Source organism: Eulemur rufifrons, chromosome 21, assembly GCF_041146395.1.
Source record: "Eulemur rufifrons isolate Redbay chromosome 21, OSU_ERuf_1, whole genome shotgun sequence".
Classification (NCBI taxonomy): Eukaryota; Metazoa; Chordata; class Mammalia; order Primates; family Lemuridae; genus Eulemur; species Eulemur rufifrons.
In genome coordinates this window covers 12,489,062-12,513,273 of record NC_091003.1, presented here as the reverse complement: position 1 = coordinate 12,513,273, position 24,212 = coordinate 12,489,062, and the positions used below count along the sequence as shown (strand labels likewise).

The window sequence follows — 24,212 nt, the reverse complement described above, 5'->3', positions numbered from 1 at the left end:
GTTGAAGAGACCCTTTGGGGCAGCAAAGCCGGGCACCCTCCCTCCGCGCCCCTGCCTCCTGTTTCCCCTCCCCTGCAGTCAGCTACCTTTCATCTTACTGTCTTTGATCCTTTCTCTAGAAGCTTCTTGGCGGGAGATAAAATATTAGTTGGTTGGAAAACACAAGCACTAACATTCCCAGGATATAAAGTAGGTGGGTTGTAACCGAATTTACTTTTAATTTGGCTGGAAACTGAAGTCCGCAGGCAGCGGTAGCTGATTTGAATTTCTACTACCAGCTATAAACTGCGAAACAGCTGGGGCCCCGAGTCTGAGGGTGGGAACCTCACTGACGTCTCCACACTGGAAATCCAGCAGCCAGGACACAGCCTCACACATATGCTCACACGTGATCATGCCCCCATGACCACCCGTGCACACACAGCACACACATGTGCATAGGTAAACACCACTACACAACCCGTGTACACAGAATGCACACAGGTATGTACACAGTGCACAGACACAGTGCTTAGAATGCACACACGTTGCCACACAATGTGCGTCGATGCACACGGTTCACGTTCATGCTCACACAAGCACAGACACACACATGCATTCAGGTCAACACAAATACACTGCATACACATGGTATACATTTGTGTACAGCGTACACAAATGTTTGGGTGATGTGAAAATGTACAGACTTTTCCAAACAATGTGCACACCACACGTATACACACTACATATGAACATATACACTGTGTACACACGAGGTACACTCACAGTGGGCACACCAGGCACACACATGCACACTGTACACTTTCATGCATACGTAGACACACATGCACACACATACACATCATATAGACATGACCTGGTGCACTCGTGCATACCTAAACCCACAACGACAAGTACATATGCAGTTTTCTCTCTCTATCTTTTCCTCCCTCTCTTCTTCCCTCCCCCCTTCCCTGTTTATTTGGCAACTCTAACACGCTGGCCGCTAAGAGGCCAGATCCCCCAACTCCCCAAGACAGAGAGTATGCTGTTGGTGTCTACTTACTGTTTTTTGTGCCTCTTCTCGTCCCTTCTTTTGCTTTTTGGGCTAGAGGAGCTAAACAAGAAATGGCCAATTAATTGAAAGAGGCAGCAACATTCCAGTGAAAGATAAAAGTAAACAAGTAGTTAAAATGCTTAACACAAAGCGTTCGATCCAGGCAGTTTTGGAATGGACACCGATCACGGCCCCAGCTTGGAAAAGTTGCTGCCAACATTTCCCTGCAGCGGGCTCAGCTAGAAATACCAACCCATTCACATCTGCCGAGAAGGGGATGCAGGTGATGCCAAGTTCAAGTTCAGCGTGGGTAGGTTAATAATAACAGCAGTAATGTAGATAATAATAACAATGCCTGCCACTTTTGAGGCTTTATTATAGGCTAGGACTTCTGCTAAATACTTTATGTCAATAATCTCATTTTATTCTAACCACAACCTAGGGGTGGAGGCACAATGTAATAAGTGCTCATTTTACAGATGTGGAAACTGGACCACAGGTGGGCTAAGAAACTTGCCTACGAACACACAGGTGAGCTGGGACGCAACCCCAGACCACAGGCTCCCAGGGTCCATGCTCCTGACTGTTGTTCAATCAGTTTATGAGAAGAGAATGGAATAACCAGAAAGATATTTGAACCCTCATGAAGCTGGGTAGATGCTGAAATGTTTTGCCCATGCATATTTAAGTATCTGGGTTTTAATTGTTTTTTTTTTTTTTTTTTTTTTTTTTTGAGTCAGAGTAGCATAGACAAGGATGACGCAGGGTCCCAGTGTAATTGAATAGAGGTCAGGGAGAGTGAACTCTGTCTGATAGTTCAAGCCAGACTGGATTCAGAGGGCCACCAAGAACCCATTACTGGCCTAGGTCTTGGGAAGGGGAAAATTTCTTTCATCCAACTGAATCACACCTTGAAGTTAACCACAGGAGCTATCTCCGTGTTGAAACTCCGCCCAGGCAGTGGAAGAGCCCAGGACCTCACTGAAAGATTCAAGTTCAGCTGGATCCAAGATCCAGCTTTGCTTCTTGGTTGCTGTGTGACATTAGGCAAGTTAGCTGTCCTGTCTAAAACTCGGTCTCCTCAACCATCAAATGGGGCCACTACTGGGGCTGTGGAGCTGAATGGACAGTGACATTGGGAACCAAAGTCTACTCACTGAAAGAATAAATGAAAGGGTTTTGCATTTTGCAAACTGCTCTAGATGTGGCTATTGTTATTTAAGGAGCCACTGTCACCTGTCCTGATCCTCTGTCTGACAGATTTGGGTTAGAATCTTGCCTCTGATACGTTCTGGCTCTGTCTGTGGACATGCCTGTTACATCTCCTATCTTAGACTCAGTTTCTTCATCTATAAAATGGGAACAAGAAACATATCCACTACACACATTTGTGATATGGATTAATGAGAGTCAAATACATCCACACATGGAACGGGCTTAGCTCAAGGGGCTGAGCTCAGTTTCGAGTGAGTACCCGCTTGGTGATAGCTTTATTTGTGGTCACCCAATGTTTCCAGTACACCAGGACTTGGCTTCTGTTCCTTGGCCAGTTCTGGGAAGGTTTTGGTGGGGTGATGGGGCCGATGTTTCCCTTCATGCTCCAATTCAAGGTTTCAACCAGTGGGAAAACAAACAGAATCTGGAAGGGGCAATGACACATTCCGGGGGTGGGAGGGCATCGGTAGGGGCTGGCCCAGGGGCAGCCCTCCGGCCTGATGGAAGTTGAAAACTGGCTGGCTTGGAATGTTCAGGGGAATCAGCCCGGGCCCTCATTTTGGAGGAAACTGAGGCCCAGGCAGCTGGACGGGGCATGACCAAGCACACAGAGATGCCGCTTGGGAGCTGACCCAGAAGCTGCCCAAAGCCGGCTGGGAGAGCAGAAAGCTGAACAAGTGGCCGGAGGCAGCAAGAGTCTTACCTGTGCCTTCTCTTCTTGGAGAATGACCTGATTAAAGGGGGAAAAAAAAAAGCAAAGAGAGAGGGAAAAAGGAAAGAGAGGGAGGGAGGGAAAGAGAGAAAGGAGGAAGGAAGAAAAGGAGGGAGGGAGGGAAGGGAGAAAATAAATACTTGTGAGTTTGAAGTTTCTTTTCCCAGGATGAACGTATCAGTGTGCTTGTGATCATGCTACATGGGGGTCAGGACCTAGCTAATCCTCCTCCTCGCTTAGATTTCAAAGAATATGAAAATCGTACGGGAGACGTTGGTTTGCATTCTGAATTTCCAGATCAAAGCCTACCGGGGTAGGCTTCCATCTTCCCCCTAAATTGTCAGTAATCCTATCCTGGATGAGGGGGACATGAGAGTCCTCTGCCTTTTCCCCTCCCCCCAGTCTCCCTCTCATCTTCTCTCTCCCTAGTTATGGATTTCTCCTCTTCCTCCTCCTCCTCCTCCTCATCATCATCATGATCACGAGAACCAGCTTCCAAATGTTGAACTCTTACTGCATGACAGGTTCTGTGCTAAGCCCCAGTCACACACAATCTCATTCAGTCTTCCCCCAAACCCTGTGGAGTACTACCAACCACTACTCTACAGATGAAGACCCTGAAGATCAGAGAAGTTAGTTAAGTTGCCCAGGGTCACACAGCTTGAGCTCCACTCAGACGTCATCTTCTCTTTGTTGCATTTTCTGAGCCCCTGCAGGCTGGTCAGGTGCCTCCTCTCTGCTCCCCCAAGCTCTGGTTGAGCTTCTGAGCTTGTTGCTATTAGAGTACAGACCTCTCTATATTGCAATTACCCATTTTTCCCACTAGAATGTAAGTGATTCGAGGGCAGGGGCTGGGTTTCGGTCACCGTTCTGTTTCTGGGACTCGGAATCCTTATTCGTGATACTTAATGGGTGTTCAGTAAACAGATGTGAAAAATGAGAATGTCTTAAGAAACCTCTGAAGCCTTGTTAATTGAGAGGAGACAAAAAGAATCTCAGTGCTTCCCCTACCCCTGGGTCCCAGCTTCCAAGACAATGACCATCATTAACCAAACATTCCGGCAACTTGGAGAAGCTGGACCAGGAGGATGCTCAGGAGGTCAGGGCTTGGGAAGACCAGTAACAGAATCTCCTTCTTCACATCTCCCTGGTAGGATCTCCACCACCCTGCTAAAGCGCCAAGTCCTGAGCTGGCTATAGATGGCAGGGAAAAAAAAAAAAAAACCAAAAAACGAAAACCTGTTTCTAATATTCTGGCACAGTCTCTTTCTCATGAGAAGAAACCCTTGAATAAGAAGCCAGCTGGTTTCCAGGATTCAGATCTGGGAAAGTTCCTCCCTCTTCCCCCACACTAGGAGTTGCTCAGCAGCAGAAGGTGACAAGGTGGCAGTCTAGAGTCACGGGCAGGCCATCGCCTCTACAAAGAACTCCAGGCTGGGAAGGATTTCTAACACCACATTAACGACATTTCACAAATTGGTTTGCCCACGTCTTGAACCAAACACAAACTCAGCATCAGCTGGGAAGTCTGGGCAGGTGGTAGATGTCACCAGCGAGAGGAAACTGAGTCTGAGACCATTCTAACAACAAGGGCTGAGATGTGGACAAACCCTTGGATTGGGAAAAGCCACACCAGAGCAACTTTGTTTGTTTATTTATTTTATGTTTTTATTTATATATTTTTAGAGATAAGGTTTCGCTCTATTGCCCGGGCTGGAGTGCAGTGGTGTCATCATAGCTCACTGCAACCTTGAACTCCTGAGCTTAAGCAATCCTCCTGCCTCAGCCTCCCGAGTAGCTGGGATTACAGGCATGTAATGCCATGTCCAGCTAATTCTTAAAATTTTTTGTAGAGAAGGGGTCTCACTATGTCACCCAGGTCAGTCTCAAACTCTTGGTGATCTTAAGTGATCCTCCCGCCTTGGCCTCCCAAAGTTCTGGGATTACAGGCACGAGCCACTGCGTTGGGCCTCAACATTGGAGCAACTTTGAACCGGGCTTAAGATGCAAAGGAAAACCCAAATGACCACTTACCTTTGGTTCTGTTGTTAATTGCATAAGTAATCCACAATGGATGTAGGAAAGTTGAAAAATACAGATAAGCAAAAATAAAATATAAACCACTCTCTCCCTATTACCCACAGCCAACGGCAGCAAATAACTTATACAGGGAGCTTCAAACTCTCTGCCTCCAGGGGCCAAGCAGGCTTTGTAAATGGGTGTAGACGGGTGTAACTGGAGCACCCACTCTGTCTAAATGCACAGCAGCACCTCAGTGCTAGCTGACGGCTGCCTGTGGGAAAACTGACCCAACAGGGACAGGCCTTCTGACCTTACCGAGGAACTGGACTATTGCAAAATCTTCTGATTATAAATGCCTGCTTGGCCCATGAATCACAAATCTGGGCCCTCTGCTTTATATCCTTCCGCGCTTTTTTTTCCCTGCCATGAACTGACATGTGCATGTGAATATTCATGTGTGTGCCTGTGTGTGTGTGTGTATGGCGGACACTTCTGGAACACGTGTCCAGTTCATAATGCCTTTTAACTCCTGTCCCAGCCTCCCCACCCAGGGGGGTGGGCAATCCCAGCACAGCCATGTTTTTCAACACGATCCCACCCTCTAGGGCACAACTGGACCAACAAGAGAGGCCTTTCCTTGGTAATTTGGAATAAGGAACAAGACAGGGAGATTCGGTGTCTCCTTATAGCTTGGCCTACAACATGGAGGGATGGGGCAGGGTGCAGCCACGTCCCCACCCCGGGGACCAGGAAACAGAGGGATCCGAGGGTCCTGCTTGGGTTCTATCAGCTCTCCACTGCTTATTCAGCCCCTCCGGCTCAGGCCTGGCTGGGTCCTTAGACACTCCTGCTTTCTTCCAATCTGACTTAGCGTTAGCGGACCTCTGGCCCTCACAGCCAGAGTCCCAACTTAGACAAGTCACACCACCTAACAAGTCATACATACATGTTTTATATAGACGGCATGACGTGCTTCCAAATGACCTTTTGGTGCCATCCACTCTTTCCCTCCCCCCACCTGGGGTGTCCCTATTTGCAGAGGAGGAAGGACAATACCTGCGTCGCTTATGTTTCTTGGAACTTTTCTTCTTCTTTTTCTTGACAGGCGATGGGCTATAGGACGGGGACCTGCCAGGGGAGGGGAGGCAGACTTCAGAGGGAGGCTCTTAAAGATCAGGGTTGGTTTCAAAGGGGCCCTTCCCTAGCCCCTAGACAGGGTCGTGACTCTTATAGGAACACACAAGACTGATATTAGTTTGCATTTGTTTTAACCATTTCTTTGTGTTTACAAGTGTTATCTCATTTAATCCTTCTACACACTTCTTAGGTAGGTACAATTACTACCCTCCCTTTTCAGAGAAAGAAAATGAGGTTCAGAGAGATGAAGTGACCTGCCCAAAGATGCACAGCTAGGATGTGGATGAGCTGGGATTCAAATGGAGACCTCTCTGGTCCCAGGGGTTTTGCTCTCAATCAGCACATCGCCCCACAGCTGTCTTCTTGGTCAGGCTGCAGAGGCTTCTTTCTGTCTGCTGTTCTCCCTGTGAGCTACACCCCACTTCTCATAGCCTTTGGGTCTCTCCTTTGTCCCTGGTAAGACTAAGCCCCTGGCGGAGATCTCACCAGGCTGTAGCAGCATGGGTAGTGCCATCAAAGAGTCACCTGAGAAACGGAGCTACCCTGAGTCCACCATGATGCTTCGAGTCTGAGGCTTGGGTGACCTGATTCCAATCTTGACTCTACAGCCTACATTCAGAGTCACCTTGGGCATGTCAAAGCTCAACTCTGGGTCTCTTATCGCCCCATTAACAAAAGACTAGGGTTGAAACAGAGCAGAGGTTGCAAACTCAATGCCAACAGGCCCCTCTCAGATAACATGAATGAATGAAGCAGGCTGGGTGGAAGACAGTAGGGACTGGTGCGGACTGTGGTGAGCCAGAGAGCACCTGACCGGAGACAGGGTGGCTGCTTCTCAGATGAGCCCAGGGTCCTGTGTGGAAATGTAGGCCTGGGCTTCCAAGCTCCTGTCTTTTCAACAGAAGCTTCCAGAAATCCGTATTTACATAGGAAATCTCCTGACCACCAATTAAAAACAAAAACAAGAACACTTTGCAGGTCAAAAAAAAAAAAAAAAAAAAAAAAAACAAGTCTGCAGAGGGAAGTGACTGAGGAACCATTAGGGAATCATAATATTTGTTCCCACACGTGTGCAGTGGACATTTATTGGATGATCTAATGAATTGGTTAGCGAATCCTAATGCCAGCAGTTTTCTTCTTTGAAGTGTTCTCTGGCCCACCCCTCAAATAAGGAAACTCAAGCCACTGGCCCCAATTCCATCTCCTACTCTACAATGGCTGGAACTCAGTCTTCATCCACATTTCTCTCTGGGTCCTCTTTGGGCCTGTCCTTTTAGAATGAGGCTAAAGGGGTGTCTGCGAAACAAGCTTCCAGAAAGCCCAAGTCATCAGATGCTGCTCTCTATTGCCCCCTGCAGGCTTCTATGAATACTGCCTCGGAGGTTTGGGGGGTGGGTTCAGCTTGCAGCCCACCCCTCAGGCATGCTTTTAATCTAGTTAGTGACAGCCTACAAGCAAATCTGGAAATCTTTTTAAATACAAAAAGAATTTAAAAGGAATTGGACATAGAAAAAATACATAGGTACAAAAGAGTCAATTGTAGGCAAAAAATATAAAGTCTATTATCCTGGGCATTTATTCTGGATGGGGAGGGGGTGGCCTCTCTAAGCCTTTCTTTTCTCATTTTTGAAATGGGGCTAATAATGTTTGCCTTGTGGTCAGGGGTAAAAGAAATAATGGAGATCACAGTGTGTCTCATAGCCCTTTGCATTGTGTTAGCTCTCCAAACTAATTCAATATTCATGCTAAAGGCTATGCTTCCTGTTAATTGATCATTTACTCTGTGCCAGCTACTGTGACAGCTGCTTCCACACCTGTTTCTCATCTAAGTTTCACAAAACTTTAAGAGGCAGATATCATCCCCATTTTGTAGAAGTGAAAACAGGCACAGAGAGGTGAAGTGACTCGCCCAAGGTCACACAGCTAGTTAAGTGGCAGAGAGGGGATTTAAACCCAAGAGGGAGTCGCTGTTTGACTTCAAAACCCATTATCTTGTCCCTTCCTCCATCTTCAAGGTTTTATCTCCCCCTTGGTGCCCTCACCTCCTTCTCTTCTTCCTAGCAGATTTCTTCTTTTTCTTCTTCCCCCTGGAGGAAGGCGGTGGTGTCAACTCTTTGTCACAGGAGGCACTGCGAGAAACAAAGGGCGGGGTGTTAGAGAACCCAGGGTTCCCCAAACCCACAGCCAGGGCTGGTGCAGCCGGGGAAGGACCCAGTTCCTTGGAGGATGAAGGACTCATAGCCAACGTCTAATTACCGCCTTGTGGCTGATTTGGTCACACTTCAGATTAAGTGCCTCCCATAGGGACTTAATGCCGACCTAATGAGACAGGCGCTGCGTGTTACCCCAACACCAATTGATTATTTAGAACGGAGTTATAGAGGTTAACTACTCCTTAATAGATTTATTATTGAATTTGCAAATGGCTCACCTTGGTAAATAAATCACTTTTTAAATAATTAATAGACAGTTCTACCCTCTCCCTCCCCAGTACAGCATGTCTGTAGCTCATGCTGGAAATTTAATAGGAGGTGGAAGATATGTTAGGTAGCAGCTGATTATTAAAAGTATATTTGCCAAGGTCTAATGTAACGAGATACATATCTTATATTGCCTCCCAGAACCTCAAAAACCTCTGCTCTTCAAGAATAATTATTTCCCTTTCAATTAAATTCAAATGCTCAGGCTGCAGTTAAATGAAGTCAAGTTATCTCCTTTTATAATTGGGGCAGGCTCCAGGGATTTTTTAAACACTATCCCATGGCAAAGGGAGATGGTTTTAGATGAAAAACTGCTTGGGAATTGGAGCATGTCAACTCAGTTGAACCTCACTGGGAAAATATAATATTAATAATAATATTATTATGATCATTTTAGTAGTAACAGAATTAGCATTGATGTACTTATTATGTGCCAAATGTTTTATATATTTTGATACTCACAAAACACTTTGAGAGTGGTGTAGTTTTTATTGTCTTATTTTACAGGGGAAGAAACTGAGGCTCTGAAAGTTTCATTAACTTACCTATAGCCACACAATTAGAAAGCGTCCAAGCCAGGATTTGAATCAAGGCCGGTGTGAGCTTTCCCACAAAGCCAGCTGCCTTCTCGAACTTGTCCGTGTGGCCAATCATCTGGAAATGACCCAGCTCTTTATAGAACATCACAAAATCCTGCCATGTTTAATTCCATTTTAAGTATCTGGGTCATTATGATTAGTAGCAAGAATGAAAAAGTGATTAGAACATATGTTAAGGTCCCTTCGTCTCCAATAAATAAAAAGCCTGTATCTATAATGTTTTCAAGAGAGTCACTTTTAGCAGGCTAAAAATAAATGTAATAGGAATTAAGTACCTCCCTACTTAACTATACTTACATGTTATAAAGCACAAAGCACAGTATATGTGTCCAGGAAGTCAATAGGGTACTTATATAAACACAGTGGGCCACTTCCAAATTTTTTCTCCAAAGAGTGCTTGACACAGAGCAAAAGCCTATGAAATACTTGTTGAGTGACCAAATGATGGGTGAATGAATGAGATAACTTAGCTACTTGTTAAATCATCTTGTTTCATATAAACACTTCCAAGCACAACAGCTGCCAGGAATTTGAAGGTACAAATACTCAAGAAAATAACCTTTTAAAAGTGTGTCTTATAAAATGACAAAATGCAGTGGTTACATGTGTAGCAATCAAGTTCGTAGTGGTTAAATATGCCATGGTTAAGTACACATTGGTGAAGTATGCAGAGGTTAAGTGCTCAGTGGTTACGTATACAGTGGCTAAACATGCAGTGATTAAGTGTGCAGAGGTTACGTATATGGCAGTAAGGATTGCTGGTGCGGAACAGGCAAACCTGGACTTAAAGTCTGGCTCTCTTACTTCCTAGCTCAGAGATCTCTCCAGGTCTCCTTTTCATCATCTATTAATACGAGCTGGGAATAAACATGAGGCCTGTGTGCCAAGTTTGTTGCCATGAATAAAGGACCTACTTCAGCAATGTGCCCTAGTCTAGTACAGAATACATGTGCAGTAAAAGGGGCTTCTGTTATAATTATTATGACTTTTATTATCACTATTATTATCATCATCACTGTTGTGATTTTGTCATGTCAGAGGGCCAGTCACAGAAGGCAGCAAGAGACCCAGACGCTATATGATCAAGTTGGCAATAGAGCATCCTTTTTCAGATTTTCTCACCCAGAACTTTCTCTTCTGGCTCTTCTGAGACTCTAACAGTTTTTGAGGACCTCCTATGTTCTAGGCCTCCTATGTTCTCCCATGTTCAGGATCTGTACATGCCTGGTCTAATTTAGTCCTCACCCCGACCTTGAGCATTAGATCTCAATATTCCCATTTTATAGTTGTGAACACTGAGGCCCCGGGAGGAAAAGGAACTTGCCCAAGATCGCTCAGTTAGTAAGTGGCAGGATCCAGACTTGAACACACAGACTTCCCTTTGGTCGTCTAGGAGATAATGTTTTAAAAGTAGGGGAATTCTGTTTCTCTTCCCTTCTCTTTCCATCTTCCTGCACCTCTCATGGAAACAACTGTCTTCCTGCTTCCTGGAGAGAACTCTCTAGATCTGAAGTCGAACTTCACTTCCCTAAGCTGGTAGAAGTTAATTGTTTCTCTGTCTTTGAAATCACGGCCCAGCTAAAGTCTGCAGCCCAGATGGCAGCGTGGGTGGCGGGGCAGACTTCATCCATGAAAGCTACCCTGGCTTCCCAAGCCACTTCTCCAACTTTAAGTAACCGCATTGCCTAAAACCAGATTCTTCAGAGGCCAAAGAAGGGACAAGCTTTATATGTGTATGGTACAAAATTGAATAATAGAAGGCAGTGGATAAATAGACTTTTTCATTAGCACCAGTAGGATAATACAGTAGGCTTTAGTCTAGGATTTTTAAGATCAGAGAGACTGGAGTTCAAAACTTCACTCCGCCACTTACTGGCTGCCATATTTTGGGCAAGTCATTTTATCTCTCCAAGCTCAGTAAAACGCTGAGTATAGAGTATTTTATACAGGAAACACATATGCAGTGCTAGCTGTATACATTATGCTAGCATGGTGCCTATCACACAGTGGGTACTCAAAAGGTACTGGTTGAATAACTGAATTAAGGAATAAATACAAAGATCTTGGGAGACAGGTCTGTGCTGAAATCATGATTTGGGAGTAAGTGGCTCACAGAGTTACTAAAATGGAGTGAAACTTGCTGAGTGCGGTGGCTCCCACCGGTAGTCCCAGCTGAGGCAGAAGGATTGCTCCAGCACAGGAGTTTGAGGCTGCAGTGAGTTATGATCGCACCACTGCACTCCAGCCTGGGTGACAGAGTGAGCTCCTGTCTCTTAAGAAATTCTATCACTTAAGGTAGGGGTCAACAAACTTTGCCAGTAGGCCAAATCTAGCCTGACTCTTGTTTATATAAAGTTTTATTGGAACACAGACGTGCTTTCTTGTTTGCATAATGTCTATGGCTATTTTGGTGCTACAATGACGGAATCAAGTAGTTGTGACAGAAACCCACTGGGTCCACAAACCTGAAATATTTTACTATTTTGTCCTCTACAGAAAACATTTACCGACCCCTGTTTGAACGTTCTGAAAGAGGAAGAGGCCAGAGAGGCAAACCTCATTTCTGTATCCTCAGCTTGGACTTCCCTGTCGGATCTCACCTGCGTGCTCTGGTGGGACACAGCTCCCGAAAGGCCTTGTCTCTCTCCCAGCTGTTGGTGCCCAAGGCCTCTGTGGCCAGACGCTGGCCCAGCTTTTCTGAGGGCCCATCCTGAGCTGAGACCACGGGGCTGCTCTGGGGCTCTGCCCTACAGGGGAAGAAATAAGGAGGCAAAAGTGTTAGGATATACAGAGACACTCAATGTTCATGAACTATGCATAGACCTCCTGAGATTTCCCAGCTTCCCTTGCAGTTAGGTGGAGTCCATGAGATTATCTTTGACCAATAGTCTGACTGGGAGTGAACAGATGTTATTTCCAGGTCAGTGTAATCGAGATCCGTGCCTTCTCCAGCTCTGTCTTCCTCTGTCACAGTGACTTTGGAGGTCACGTATTCTGAAAGGTAATCCAACTTCGACGGAAGAAAGGTGCCTGAACCACATCAGACTTTGCAAGAGAGAAATAAACCTTAATTAGGTTACATCACTCAGATTTAGGTTTGCTTGTTACTGCAGCATAGCCTATCTCATTCTGACTAAATCATGGGGAGATGCTGGAAATCAGCATTTCACTTCCTTTCTCAAGATAAAATGGGAGGCCAAAGCATGGCAGGATTAGTGTAAACTCTTTTTTGCTATTTAAATTCCATTTTTCTGCCTTATCTGTGTATGGACCACGTATACCTGGATTCAAACACTGTCTTTACCATTTAGTAGCTATAGAACCCGGGACCAGTCATTTAACGTCTCTGAGTCACAGTTTCCTCAGTTATAAAAAAGGGAATAATATTAGTCTGTGTATTGTTAAGTTGTTGTGAAGATAAAATGAGATAATGTAGGTAAACAGAAAGGCCCAAAAAGTGTCAGTTTTCTTTGCTTTTACTTCCTTGTGAACCAAACCTCCAGTGTGGTGTGGTTAACAGGTAGGAGGCCACCTACTTGGGACAGTGGTTCCCACGAAGGCCTGAAGTTCCCTTCTCTGCCATTGACATAGACTCCAAATAATACCGTAGAGTCACTTATGAGTCCCACGTCTTTAGTGGAGTCCCCAATAGGGAAAAGAACTTGCCTAGTTACTCAGCCTTTGAAGAGACTGTGTCACTCAGATTCCTGGCTGCTAACCAGGAAGAGTCAAGAGTGTGAGAGTCACAGGTGTATTTGGTGCCATCCTGTGAGCACCTGCTCCCCCCACTCCCCCACCCCCCGCCTTCAGACCCCAGGTCAAGCATTGATCAAAGGCATTAGCATTTCTCACACACCAGGCTCCTGCATCAGCACATCAAGATTGGCTTTAGGACTCAGGATTAATGCGTCTGATAAGCCCCCTGCTCCTCAGGGCTTCTAGGAGAGCAAGCCAAGCCCAGTCAATGCTGAAGGAAGGGCAGCAAAACACATCCATCTCTGCCAGCCACTTGTTAGTGCATCCTTAGAAGCAGAGCTGGGAGATACTGCGAGCCCAGGAGGGATAGAGATTCTAATTAGGACTTCCTAGCCCTCCTTGCTGCCAACTCCATGCTTCCAGAACTCCCATCCTGCTCAGCCTCAGTTTTTTCCATAAACCTCCCTGCCCCAGATCTCCTACTATGAGGGTTCCATTACCAAGCCTTTGCTCCTGTCCATCTAGCCACGTGGAATGCAGTCCTGGCTCTTGTAAGACAACTCAAAGCTTGCAATTTCTGCCCACCCTCCAGCAAGGCTTGCCTCTTCCCATACTTATCCTAGGCTAACCTCATTCCCTAACTCTAATTCCCTGAGAGCCTACACTCAGTCTTAAGTGTGGGGATACAGTGAAGAAGACAGAGATCCTGTGATCATGGATTTTACATTCTAGGTGGAGGCGCAGATCATAAACACATAGCAAGTAAAGATGTGGCTTGCTGAATGGTAGTAAGTTATGGTGAGACTAAAGGAACATACAGGGCTAGGAAATGGAAGGGATGGCTGCTGTTTTGTATACAGTAATCAGGGAAGGCTTTCTTGAGGAGTAACAAGGGAGTGGAGACTTGAAAAATTTGAGACTAACCTTAAAGTTTGGGTGGTTTAGAAATGTGCTCATAGATTCTTTGACACTTTGCCATCAAAAGATCAAAAGATGGAACTTCATTCTCACCCCTTGAATATTGGATGGACATAGTGACTCACTTTTAATGAATAGAATGTGGTAGAAGTGATAATACATGACTCTTGACTTTTGGATTGATCTTTCTGAGGGAAGTCAGCTGCCATGTTGTGAGGACACTCAAGTAGCCCCACAGAGAGGCCCATGTGGAGAAGAACTGAGGCCTCCTGCCAACAGCCAACACTACTTTACCCACCATGTAAGTAAGATGCCTTGGAAGTGGATTCCCCAGCTCCAGCCAAGCCTTCAGATGAGATGCATCCCTGGCTGATCAGTCATCCATCTGACTACAACCTCATGAGAGGTGGTGAGCAAGAACCACCCAGCCACATTCCTACCTTACAGAAACTATGAAATAGAATAACTGTTGTTATTGTTTTCAGCCACAAAGATTGGGGATAATTTGTTGCATAGTAATATGTAACTCTGCACAGGTATCTGTGGGAAAAAGTGTTCTCTGGGCAGAAGGAATAGCAAGTTCAAAGACCCTTAGCATCTACAAGGAAGAGCAAGCAGGGTTGGAGTGGTGAGAGGTGAGATCAGAGAGCAGGTCTTTTAAGGTCATGGGAAGACCTTTGAGTTCTCTGTAGCCGAGCTGTGAAGCCTTTGGAACAGGAGTGATAGGGTTTGGCTTACATTTTTGAAGGATCACTATAGTGTTTGAGGGACACTAGACTGAAGAGAGGAAAGGGCAGAGACAGGGAGATTGCTGCAAACACTCCATGCTCAGATCAGTGTAGCAGCAATGGAGGTGGTGAGGTGTGCTTGGATTCTAACAGATTTTGAAAGTAGTGCTAACCTCATTTGCTGCTGGTGACATGCAGGAAGCAAGAGAGTAAGAGAAGAGGAAGAGGCCAGGATGACTCCAAGGTTTTGAGCTCAAGCAACTGGAAGGATGGAGTCACCACCGAGAAGTTGGAGGAAGTGGTGTAGGGAGCAAACTTTTGGGGAGATTTAATCCGTTTTCTGGGACATGATAGTCCCTTTGCTGCCCTAACAGCAGGTCTTAATAATATATGTTGTCATTTAATTGTCTTCTTTCACCCTGAGAGTAGAACTATCTCTTACTGCCCCAGAGCCTGCTGCTTGGTAAACACTCAGCAATGAATCAATAAAGGAGCTAATGGATTGGCTAGAGAAAATATTTGTTTCAAAAACTTAGAAAGGGCTTTTGAGGTGCTTTGGACTAATCCCTTCATGTTACACTTGGTGGGAATGGAAGCCCACAGAGAGTAAATAACCCAGCCAATGCCTCAGTCTACTCAGACTGCTCAATCAATGTCTTCTCTATTCTACCTTGTATTTCTTTTAGAAAAGTGATCAGTGAGCTTATTAATTTATGTGTTGTCTAGCAAAGCCTTGACACATAAGACATTCCCCTCCACTCCAACGTGGCTCACTCATATGACCGGCACGATGGTCCTGGCTGTTGGCAGGAGGTCTCGATTGTTCTTCACATAGGCTTCTCCATAGGGCTACTTGAGTGTCCTCATAACATGGTGGCTGGCTTCCCCAGAATGAGCAATCTAAGAGAGCAAGGCAGAAGCTGCCTCTTGTGACCACACTGAAAGTCACACATTATCGTTGTGTCAAGATGGAGACACACAACAATGGAATTTTGAACTCTCTGGGGTATTATAGGAAACCAAGAAAGAAATCTATACCAGAAGCAATCCCATGATAGGCAAAAACTGCAAGCTGATGCAAGGCATTTGGCAGGTGATAAATACATGGTGAGTAGCGTTGGCCTTGGGTGGAAGGTCTAGGGAGCAGAGGTGTCAGTTATCTAAAGTGTGGTGGTGGAAGTTGGTGGATGTTACTGCTGGAGCACTGGGACCCAAGAAGTAGGGTTGAGACAATGCCTCATTTATCATTGCCAGCCGTGGGGGTCAGAATCAAAGATGGGGAAATCCTGACGATGATATGGTGAGGGAGGGAACAATGGAGTTGCAGAAATTTATGCACTCTGATGTGGAAGATTGTTCCTTTTCTCCAGTAGTACTGGTTTCACTTTCCTGGGGTTTTTGGTACTTGGGATTTTGCAATAAAACAAAGAGAAATACAATTAATTTTACCAGCCAGACAGGAAATGCTGATGGGAGGAAGAAGGGACTTCTCTGTAATATAACATTTAAAATCATTTTTCAGGATGTTCCAACATTTTGCTTCTCAACTTTCTTCAGAGACACAGAACATGTGGTCAAGGGTTTTCTAAGCCTGGCGCTGATCACAGGCCTCCAAGGAGCTTTGAAAAATACAGATTCCTAGGTCCCATCCTTAATGTAACAAATGAGAGTCTCAAAGAGACAACATTCAGGAATCTGCAACTTAAAGAAAGATCCCTGGTAATTCATCCTCCTATTGGATCAAGAATAAAATCCAAATTAGTCCTGATTGCCAGGGCTAAAAGATTCTGCGTGATGTAGCAGCTAGATTCCAGCTTCTACTCTTTCAACGCTGTCTCCTACTCCTCTTTCTGTCCCTTACGCTGCTCTAGCCACATGGCCTCTTTGCTGTTCCTCAAATAGGTCAAACGTTTTCCTGCCTCAGGGCCTTTGCTCTTGCTGTTCCCTCCACCTGGCATGCTTGTATCATTGCATGGTCATTTTGCATGGTCAGCTCCTTTTCCTTCTCCAAATGTCACCTTCTCAGAGAGTCCCTCCCTGACCCCGTTAACTCATCTTGTTCGCCTCTTCCCCTGTGATGGGAGTCACAGTAGCCTGCTGTCTTTCTCATAGCATTTGTCACTATTTGAAATGACTGTTTTGTATGTTCATTGCCAACCTATTGTCTTCTGGACCAGAACGTAAACTTCATGAGAAGGGAAAATAGTATCTTTTCTCACCCCTGAGTCCCCAGAGATATAGTGTCAGACATAGTGTAACTTTTTGCTCAGTGAACATTTGTTGAATGAATGAATGGGCAAATGAACACATGAATTCTGATTACCAATCTCATGTGGGAACCGCAGATGAGATTCAAGCTCTCCTTGCAAATAAAGAAGGAGAGGTCCAGGGAGGAGGACCAGCCCGAGGTCACTCGGCACTTCTGTGGAATCAGACCTCAGCCAGGGTCCCCACCTCTCCACAGCCCCACCCAACTTCCTTCCCTGCCTCCAGCTTTGCATCCTTGCAGGGCCTTAGGAAAAATTCCGTGTTCCACCTTTGCTGAGGGGTACTCACAGCGGCCTCATGTTTCTTCGATGTTGCATAAAAAAAATTACTTAAAAGAAGGCAAGCTCTTCAGGAGACAGCTAAAACAGTGGAGTCAAGGGCCGGCACACTCCACTTCACAGAGGAAGGGAGGGAGCCAGAGTGCCGAATTCCCCAAGGCCTTGCAGCACCGTTCCTGCTAATCAGCGACCTGGAGCTCAGATGCTGCTCCTCGTAGTCATGGCAACCAGCAGATTCCGAGCCTCTGATAAGAGTCAGGGCTGAACTTTCTGCAAAACTCTTCTAAGACGTTTGGTTCCCCAGCCGCTTCCCTGAATCCACATCAAAGCATCCTCTCACAGAACTGATCTGCCAGCTGCTCCCAACAAAGTGCTCATTTGGCCTGGGCTTGGGTGCGGATTCTCATGCCCCAAGCACTGGATTGAATTAAACACTGTTTTGGGAATCAGAGACCATGTTGGGGTGGGAAGGGCCCCAGATCCAGCCCACCTTTGTGCAGAGTGAGGAAACTGAGGCCCCCAAGAGGCAAGGGGACCTACTGTAGCCAAGCAGTAAGTGACTCACATCATAGCTCTGGCTAGAGTTGTGGCCTTTTGACTCTCACTCCAGTGCTCTTTCTCACTTGATCATAACAGCAGCTGGCATTTATCAACACCTGCATGCCAGACACTGGGCCCAGCACTTCTCACTCATCTGCTTACTGAAGCTTCCAAAGAAGCACGAGAGCAGGTGTTTTCGTCCCCACCGTGATGGAGAAACTGAGACCCTGAGATACGAAGTGGCAGCGACAGCAGCTGCCCTGCCTGTTTATGAGAATCCACTGAGAGAAAAGGAGAGGAATCTGGAAAACACTTCGAAAATAAAAGGAAGGGCCAAGTGGGGACAGAGGGTGCATCTTGGTCATCTGGCATTCCCCTCATTATGTCATTCATCATTCAAGACCGGGACTGGCCTTGGGTGTTTGCAGAGGATCTGTAGCTCAAAGTTTGACCTGAATCTTATATTCCACAAACCGAAATGGCATTTGGCCATTAGACTGGGAACATCCCTGACACTTACTGCCTCCATCCTACTGGTAGCTCCTCCTGTGTGTAGAGAACTTTCTAGTCCAGCACCTCAATCGATGCTAGAACCCTCTCTAGGGTATGCAGCGTGGTGAGCCTGACTCCCTTGCACGGCTGAAGGCACCGACACCTGGAGACGCAAAGGGACTTGCTTTCCTCCAGGGCTCATGCCCCAGCTACTTGTTCTACACTTGCATCCGGGCCGTGAATGATCCATCCTGTCCCCACACTTGTCAGACACCCACAGTCTGCCCATGTCAATAGAGATTGAAGGCCTAGACTCTCACAAGCCCACCAGAAAGCCCAAGACTCATCACGGGGCTGACCTTGCCCAGGAACGAGATGGATTTGGCCAATTTGTGCCTTGGCTCCTGGGACTTCAGTCTGGGCTGTGTCAATATCCCGGCCTGAGGTCTTGGCACGCCAGGTCCTTTTCAAGGTTAATCTAGTTAATTAAGCCTGGTTGGGGGTAATCTACAGGAGCTGTGACTCTTTGAGATTCACTGTTGCAGCTGGAAAAAGTGTCGGAGCTTTGGGAAAAGCTCGGGATTCCACAGAACCACTGTGGGAGACGTCATTTGGATGCAGGGGCAGTAATGCTTGTATTAGTAGAAACTGAATGAAAAATCAGAAGTTTTGTGAGGCAGGCATTTCCCTCATTATGTCATTCATTACTCAACGGTTGTTTACTGAACACCTACTTAGTATCGGAATTCAAGGACCCCAAAGTAACCAAGTTGTGCTCTCTTCCCTCAAGGGCTTCTCACTCTGGAAGGCGAGACAGATTCCTAAACTGGGAATTACAATGTGGAACATAGTAAGTCCTCTGAGAGAAGCTTAGGGGGCCAGGGGACCCCAGGAAGAGAACCTCCCCCAGCCTGGGGGATGTGGGCAGATGGCCGTGCATGGAAGGTTTCCTAAAAGATGAATGGAAATTGATCAGGAAAGTGGAGCAAAGAGAAACAACAAAAGCCCAGCACCAAGACAGAGCAGTGAACCGTCACGTAGCTGCAGAGGATGTAGCAAGTTAGAACCCACAGTTGGGGAGGAGGGTGGAGAGCGAGAGTTGATGCTAGGAAGAAAGGCAGGGGCTGGAGCTTTCAAGGCCACGTGGACAGGTGTTTTCCAAGCCTTAACCTGCATGGGAGTCACCTGGGGGTCTTGTTAGACTGTAGATGCTGATTCAGCAGGTCTGGGTGAGGGCCCGAGTGTCCACATTTCTAAGTACGCTCCATGAACCACATGTTGAGTGGCCAGACTGTAGATTCTGTAAAGGGTCAGGACTTGGTCCTGAAGGCTGAGCTACCGACAGACACAGCCCTCTGTCACGCTCTGTCCTCAGGCAACTGATGAGAAAGAATGGTGTATTTCAGTTCTCAGGGCTGAGCACAAGTGACTATGTCTGTGGGCGTGTGTATGAGTGTGCAGTAAACACGCTCGTATATCAATAATTGTCTAGTTTTTAAGTTCAGGTCAAAGGAGGAAAGAACCATATGGAGAAAAATCAACTCAGCATTTTTGGCCCAGCTCAGCCAAGCAGGTCAGGCTCCCAACCTGCCTGGGTTTCGAACTCTCATCACAGAACACATCCATCCGCTGCCCTCCGATCAACCCCACATCTACCCAGGCATCTCTCCCTCCGCAGGCTGGCCTGTCACGTGCCGGAGTGCTGAGAAGAGGATTTGATCTGATTGTTGGGAATGCCTGACGTGCGGGCTGCCCCCAACTTGGGAGTGGGCTGAATTCCAAAATGTCACGGTTTTCCACTTGAACAGGTTGCATGGAAGATAATTAGGTGGTGCCAGGAAAGTGCGCAGGGCCCGGAGTCCCACTGACGTGGGTTCAAGCCCTGATTCTGCCAAGCTGCGTCACTACGGGCAAGAATAACATCTCTTGCTCCAGCCCAGGAGGTTTTAAAGGATCCCTCTGGCATCTTGCTGAGCATACATGGGCAAGGAGCTGGAGCAGATGCAGGAAGGCCGGTGACAAGGGACTACATAACCCACGTGAGAGAAGATGGTGGCTGGGGTCGGTGTTTCGCTGCAGTAGTGGTGAGAAACGATCCGACTCTGGACATGTGCTGAAGGTAGAATCAGCAGAATTTTTGCATGACTTGGCTATGGAGGGCAAAAGAGAGGGGATGAGGCTGATTCCAAGGTTTTTAGTCTGAGCAAGTGGGAGGATATTACTGCCAATTACTGAGCCGGGGAAACTGCAGGTAGAGAAGGGTGTTCTGGAAGGGTCTTCTGGAGCTCAGTTTTGGACACGCTAGTTTTGAGATGCCAATTAGACATTCACATGGACGTGGCAGGTGGGCACTCCAGGTACACAAGCCTGGAGTTCAGAGAAGAGATCAGAGCTGGGGAAAGATATTCGAGAGCTGTTAGCGTTTAGGCAGTATGTAAAGCCAGGAGACTGGATCTTCTGGGAGCCAAGAGGGAGCACCTGGCTAGGTAAGGGGAAAGCTGGGGAAGCAGGCGAGCTCTGATGGCAAAGTACCAGTGGGGTTTTGGAATAACAAGATGGCTCAATAGAGGCGTCCCAGCCCGGGGGACTGGCTCTTAAAATATACTCACAAAGTGGCTCACAGCTGCAAGTCATTTATTTAGATGTGGCGATTCATTTATTGTCTGTGCTTCCATTCATTCCTCAGCGATTCCTTCACTCATTCACCTGCCAAGCATCATTGTACTTCTGGTGGAGGGGTCGCTTCAAGAGGACCCAGACATGAGTCCCTCCCTCGAGTTCACAGTCCAGAGGAAGAGATGCAGCAGGTGGGTACATTAGAAGCTCTTGTACAGGAGTGACAGTGGCCTGAGTAAGGAGATGTCCTGAGTGGCGAGAAGGCACATCCATTAGCAGGAAACAGGCAGGCTGCACAGAGGCGGCTGAGTTACGGGTCTGGGAGAGTTGCTAGAGCGTAATGATTAGACCCATGCAGTAGACTCTGCCCAGCTACTCGCTAGCTGGGTGACCTTGGGCAAGTCCCTTCACCTCTCTGGTTAAACCACAAGTCGTATTGCCCTCCTAGGGCTGTCGTGAGGATGAAATGAGAGCATGCATGTGCAGGGCTTAGACAGTATCCGGCACATGGTGGCACTTTAAATATCAGCCAGACTTCCCAGGGACAGACCATGCTGGGCTCCAGCCTCACTTGCAAAACTTGCCTCTGGGGACCCACTCGCTGCTGATTCTGATGGCCTTTCCCCAAACAGCCCACGGCAGGGGATTCTGGGAAGGGGCGGGGCGGGGAGGTTGGAGTGCCCTTGAGGGTCCCAGGAGATCCTCCTATACTGGGGCCCTGGCTTCCCTCCACCAAGCTGAGCGGCTGCATCAGAACCCAGCAATTGCCCTTCCCCATTCCCTGCTGCATCCGGCTTCTCCTTTCTCAATAGCCCCAGGATGAATTTGTCTCTCCCTCCCCTGCAGAGTCACCCAGGACCCGTTCATCAGCTAGACCTGCAGACAGTGGCTTCTGAGAGGATGGCTCAGGTAGGACTCTGTGCTCCTGCAGACACACACGTGTAGCAGAGGCTGAGGTCTGGGAGAAAATTCCTAACAAGCAGAGAGTAAGCTGCCGCTGAAATCTGCAGAGAGAACAGACCAGACAAGCCACAAATCTCCATGGCAGGCGCTGAGCTCCTGAGGTCTGGGCTCGTTAGTTTTAAAATAACACAGCCAGAAGCGAGATAAAGGGCTTCAGTGGGAGAAGCTGTCAGACACCTCGGCTCACACTGTTGGAGCCACCAGAGGGGCCCCTTTGTCTCTCCTCCCTGTTACGGAAACTGAGATCGCCAGCTTGGCTTGGTCGGTGGCTGTGTTGCCAGATCAGAGTCAGAACTTGTCAGAGCGAGGCCAGCCCTTGGAGGACACTGAGTCCAAGCCTGGGGCAACTGAGGTCCAGAGGGGACAAGGGCTACTACACTCAATGGCACTTGGTGAGTTAGGGACCGAGCATGGGCCGTCACTCTGTGCTTCGGCAGCTGTTGTGGGTGCTGGGGGGGAGGACAGCCCACGGCCAGTGACTGGCTGACACAGGAGTACAAGAGACCTGCCCCGTTGCCTCTAGGTAGGACCAGTTCTACGCTGGAATTCACAATCCAGGGCTCCCCCAAGAGCAGGCTGAGGCTTGACTCCAGTTGAAACTACATCTTTCCTTAGCTTTCTCTCCCTACCCTATCCTACGCCTCACTCCCTTTCTCCTTCCTCGATAAGTCATGTGCACCCAAATCCCCATCTCAGGCTCTTTCTCGTTAATTCCATCTAAGACGTAGTCCCAGACCATGTTTTTCTCTATCAAACTACTAAATGCAAAACAATGGTTAAGCATGGTATTATCTGGTGTCAGATGTGGGTTTGAATCTCTGCTTTGCTCCTTCCTGGCTGAATATTAAAGGAAGTTCTTTAATATCATCAAGGCATCCCATCTGAGGATGGAAAATGTTCATGGAGATGTTAATATTACCTGCCTTATAAGGTGGTTGTGAAATGCTTAGTGCATTTTCCAGATGCATACATAATAAATGCTTAATATATGTTATTTGATGATGATGAGGAGGAGGAGGAAGATGGCAGGATGAACGGAGAAGGCATGCCATACCAACTCCACCAATCAGCAGAAAGCTCTCAGAAGACTCTGCAGCCCGAGCACCAATCATCAGTGAGCTCTCAAACCCACCCTTTCCGTTCACCCTCCTGTAGGCTTATCCCAGAGGCTCCATCCCTGGCCATTGTCATTCTTCTCTGACAAAGGATTCCCCAGTGGGAGAGAGGGGGCTCTGGAGAGAAGAGACTTCTGTCTGGCTTTACACAGAAGTGGCCATTTCTCAGTGCCAGCCCGGGCCCCCCAGCTGTCCCACCTGTAGGAAATGCCTCCTCCACAGTGATTCTGCACGAGCAGTGGATGGGAAAGGTCTGTCCCTCCGTTGGGACTTTTATCTGCCTTTTAAAAGTCAAACCCATTACCTCAGGATTGTGGGTTTATTAGGGAGCTTTATCTTTATTAGGCAGTCGGCTTCGCGATTATCTCCCACCGATTTTGATGGGTTCCTCTCGCCTCCAGGAGGACTTGGGTTGGGCAGGGTGGGCTGTGGCGGGAACGGACCAGGATGTCTCAGGGCAGCTCCCTCCCCGCCACGTGGGCAGAGGTCTCTTTAAACTGCATGGTTTCTTTGTGGACAAGGGGTGGGAACTGAACATCCGGGAGCCACCAGGAGCTTTGGAATCAGGCAGATTCAAGAAAGCCAGTTCTGCCGTGTTCAAGCTGTGATCTTGGATGAGTCACTTCATCTCTCTTCTGCAAAACGGGCATGATAGTGTCCAGCTCGTAGAGATGATACGCGGCAAAGCGCTTAACACCATCCCTGGCGCAGAGTAAGCACTTGATCAATGTTAGCTGTCATTGCAATTGTAATTATTCATTGTAAGGAGCCTTTGGGACAGAGTCTCCCAACCTCTCTGTCTTTGCTGGAGCTGGTCCCTCTGCCTGGGGTGCTTCCTCTCCCCTTCTCCGCTGGGGGAAGCCTTACTCATCCTTCAAGGCTCAGCTCAACTATCGCACCTTCCTTTGCTGGCCCCCTGTTGCCCTTCCCCCCACAGGAATAGATTCCTCACTGCAAAGTGCTCCAGCACCGCTTTGTAAATCCCTCCACGATTCGCTGCATGACCTTGGGCAAGGTCCCTCATCTATGTAAGCCTTGGTTTTCTCATTTTAAAAATGGGGATATGGCCGGGCACGGTGGCTCACGCCTGTAATCCTAGCACTCTGGAAGGCCGAGGCGGGTGGATTGTTTGAGCTCAGGAGTTCGAGATCAGCCTGAGCAAGAGCGAGACCCTGTCTCTACTAAAAATAGAAAGAAATTATATGGACAGCTAAAAATATATATATATAGAAAAATGAGCCAGGCATGGTGGCACATGCCTGTAGTCCCAGCTACTCAGGAGGCTGAGGCAGAAGGATTGCTTGAGCCCAGGAGTTTGAGGTTGCTGTGAGCTTGACGCCATGGCACTCTAGCCCGGGCAACTGAGCGAGACTCTGTCTCAGAAAAAAAAAAATGTA

The 24,212-nt window shown here is 47.3% G+C and overlaps 1 protein-coding gene across 1 annotated transcript in view; it reads right to left on the bottom strand.

The window, feature by feature from the left end:
• SRRM4 (serine/arginine repetitive matrix 4) overlaps positions 1-24,212 on the bottom strand; it is a 144,741-nt gene that overhangs the window by 28,792 nt on the left and 91,737 nt on the right. The window contains exons 2-6 of the mRNA XM_069497417.1: positions 11,802-11,948; positions 8,165-8,251; positions 6,042-6,113; positions 2,955-2,981; positions 1,046-1,096 (exon numbers count right to left, since the gene is read on the bottom strand). Coding sequence (XP_069353518.1) covers positions 1,046-1,096; positions 2,955-2,981; positions 6,042-6,113; positions 8,165-8,251; positions 11,802-11,948 — 384 coding nt within the window. The remainder of the gene's footprint in view (positions 1-1,045; positions 1,097-2,954; positions 2,982-6,041; positions 6,114-8,164; positions 8,252-11,801; positions 11,949-24,212) is intronic.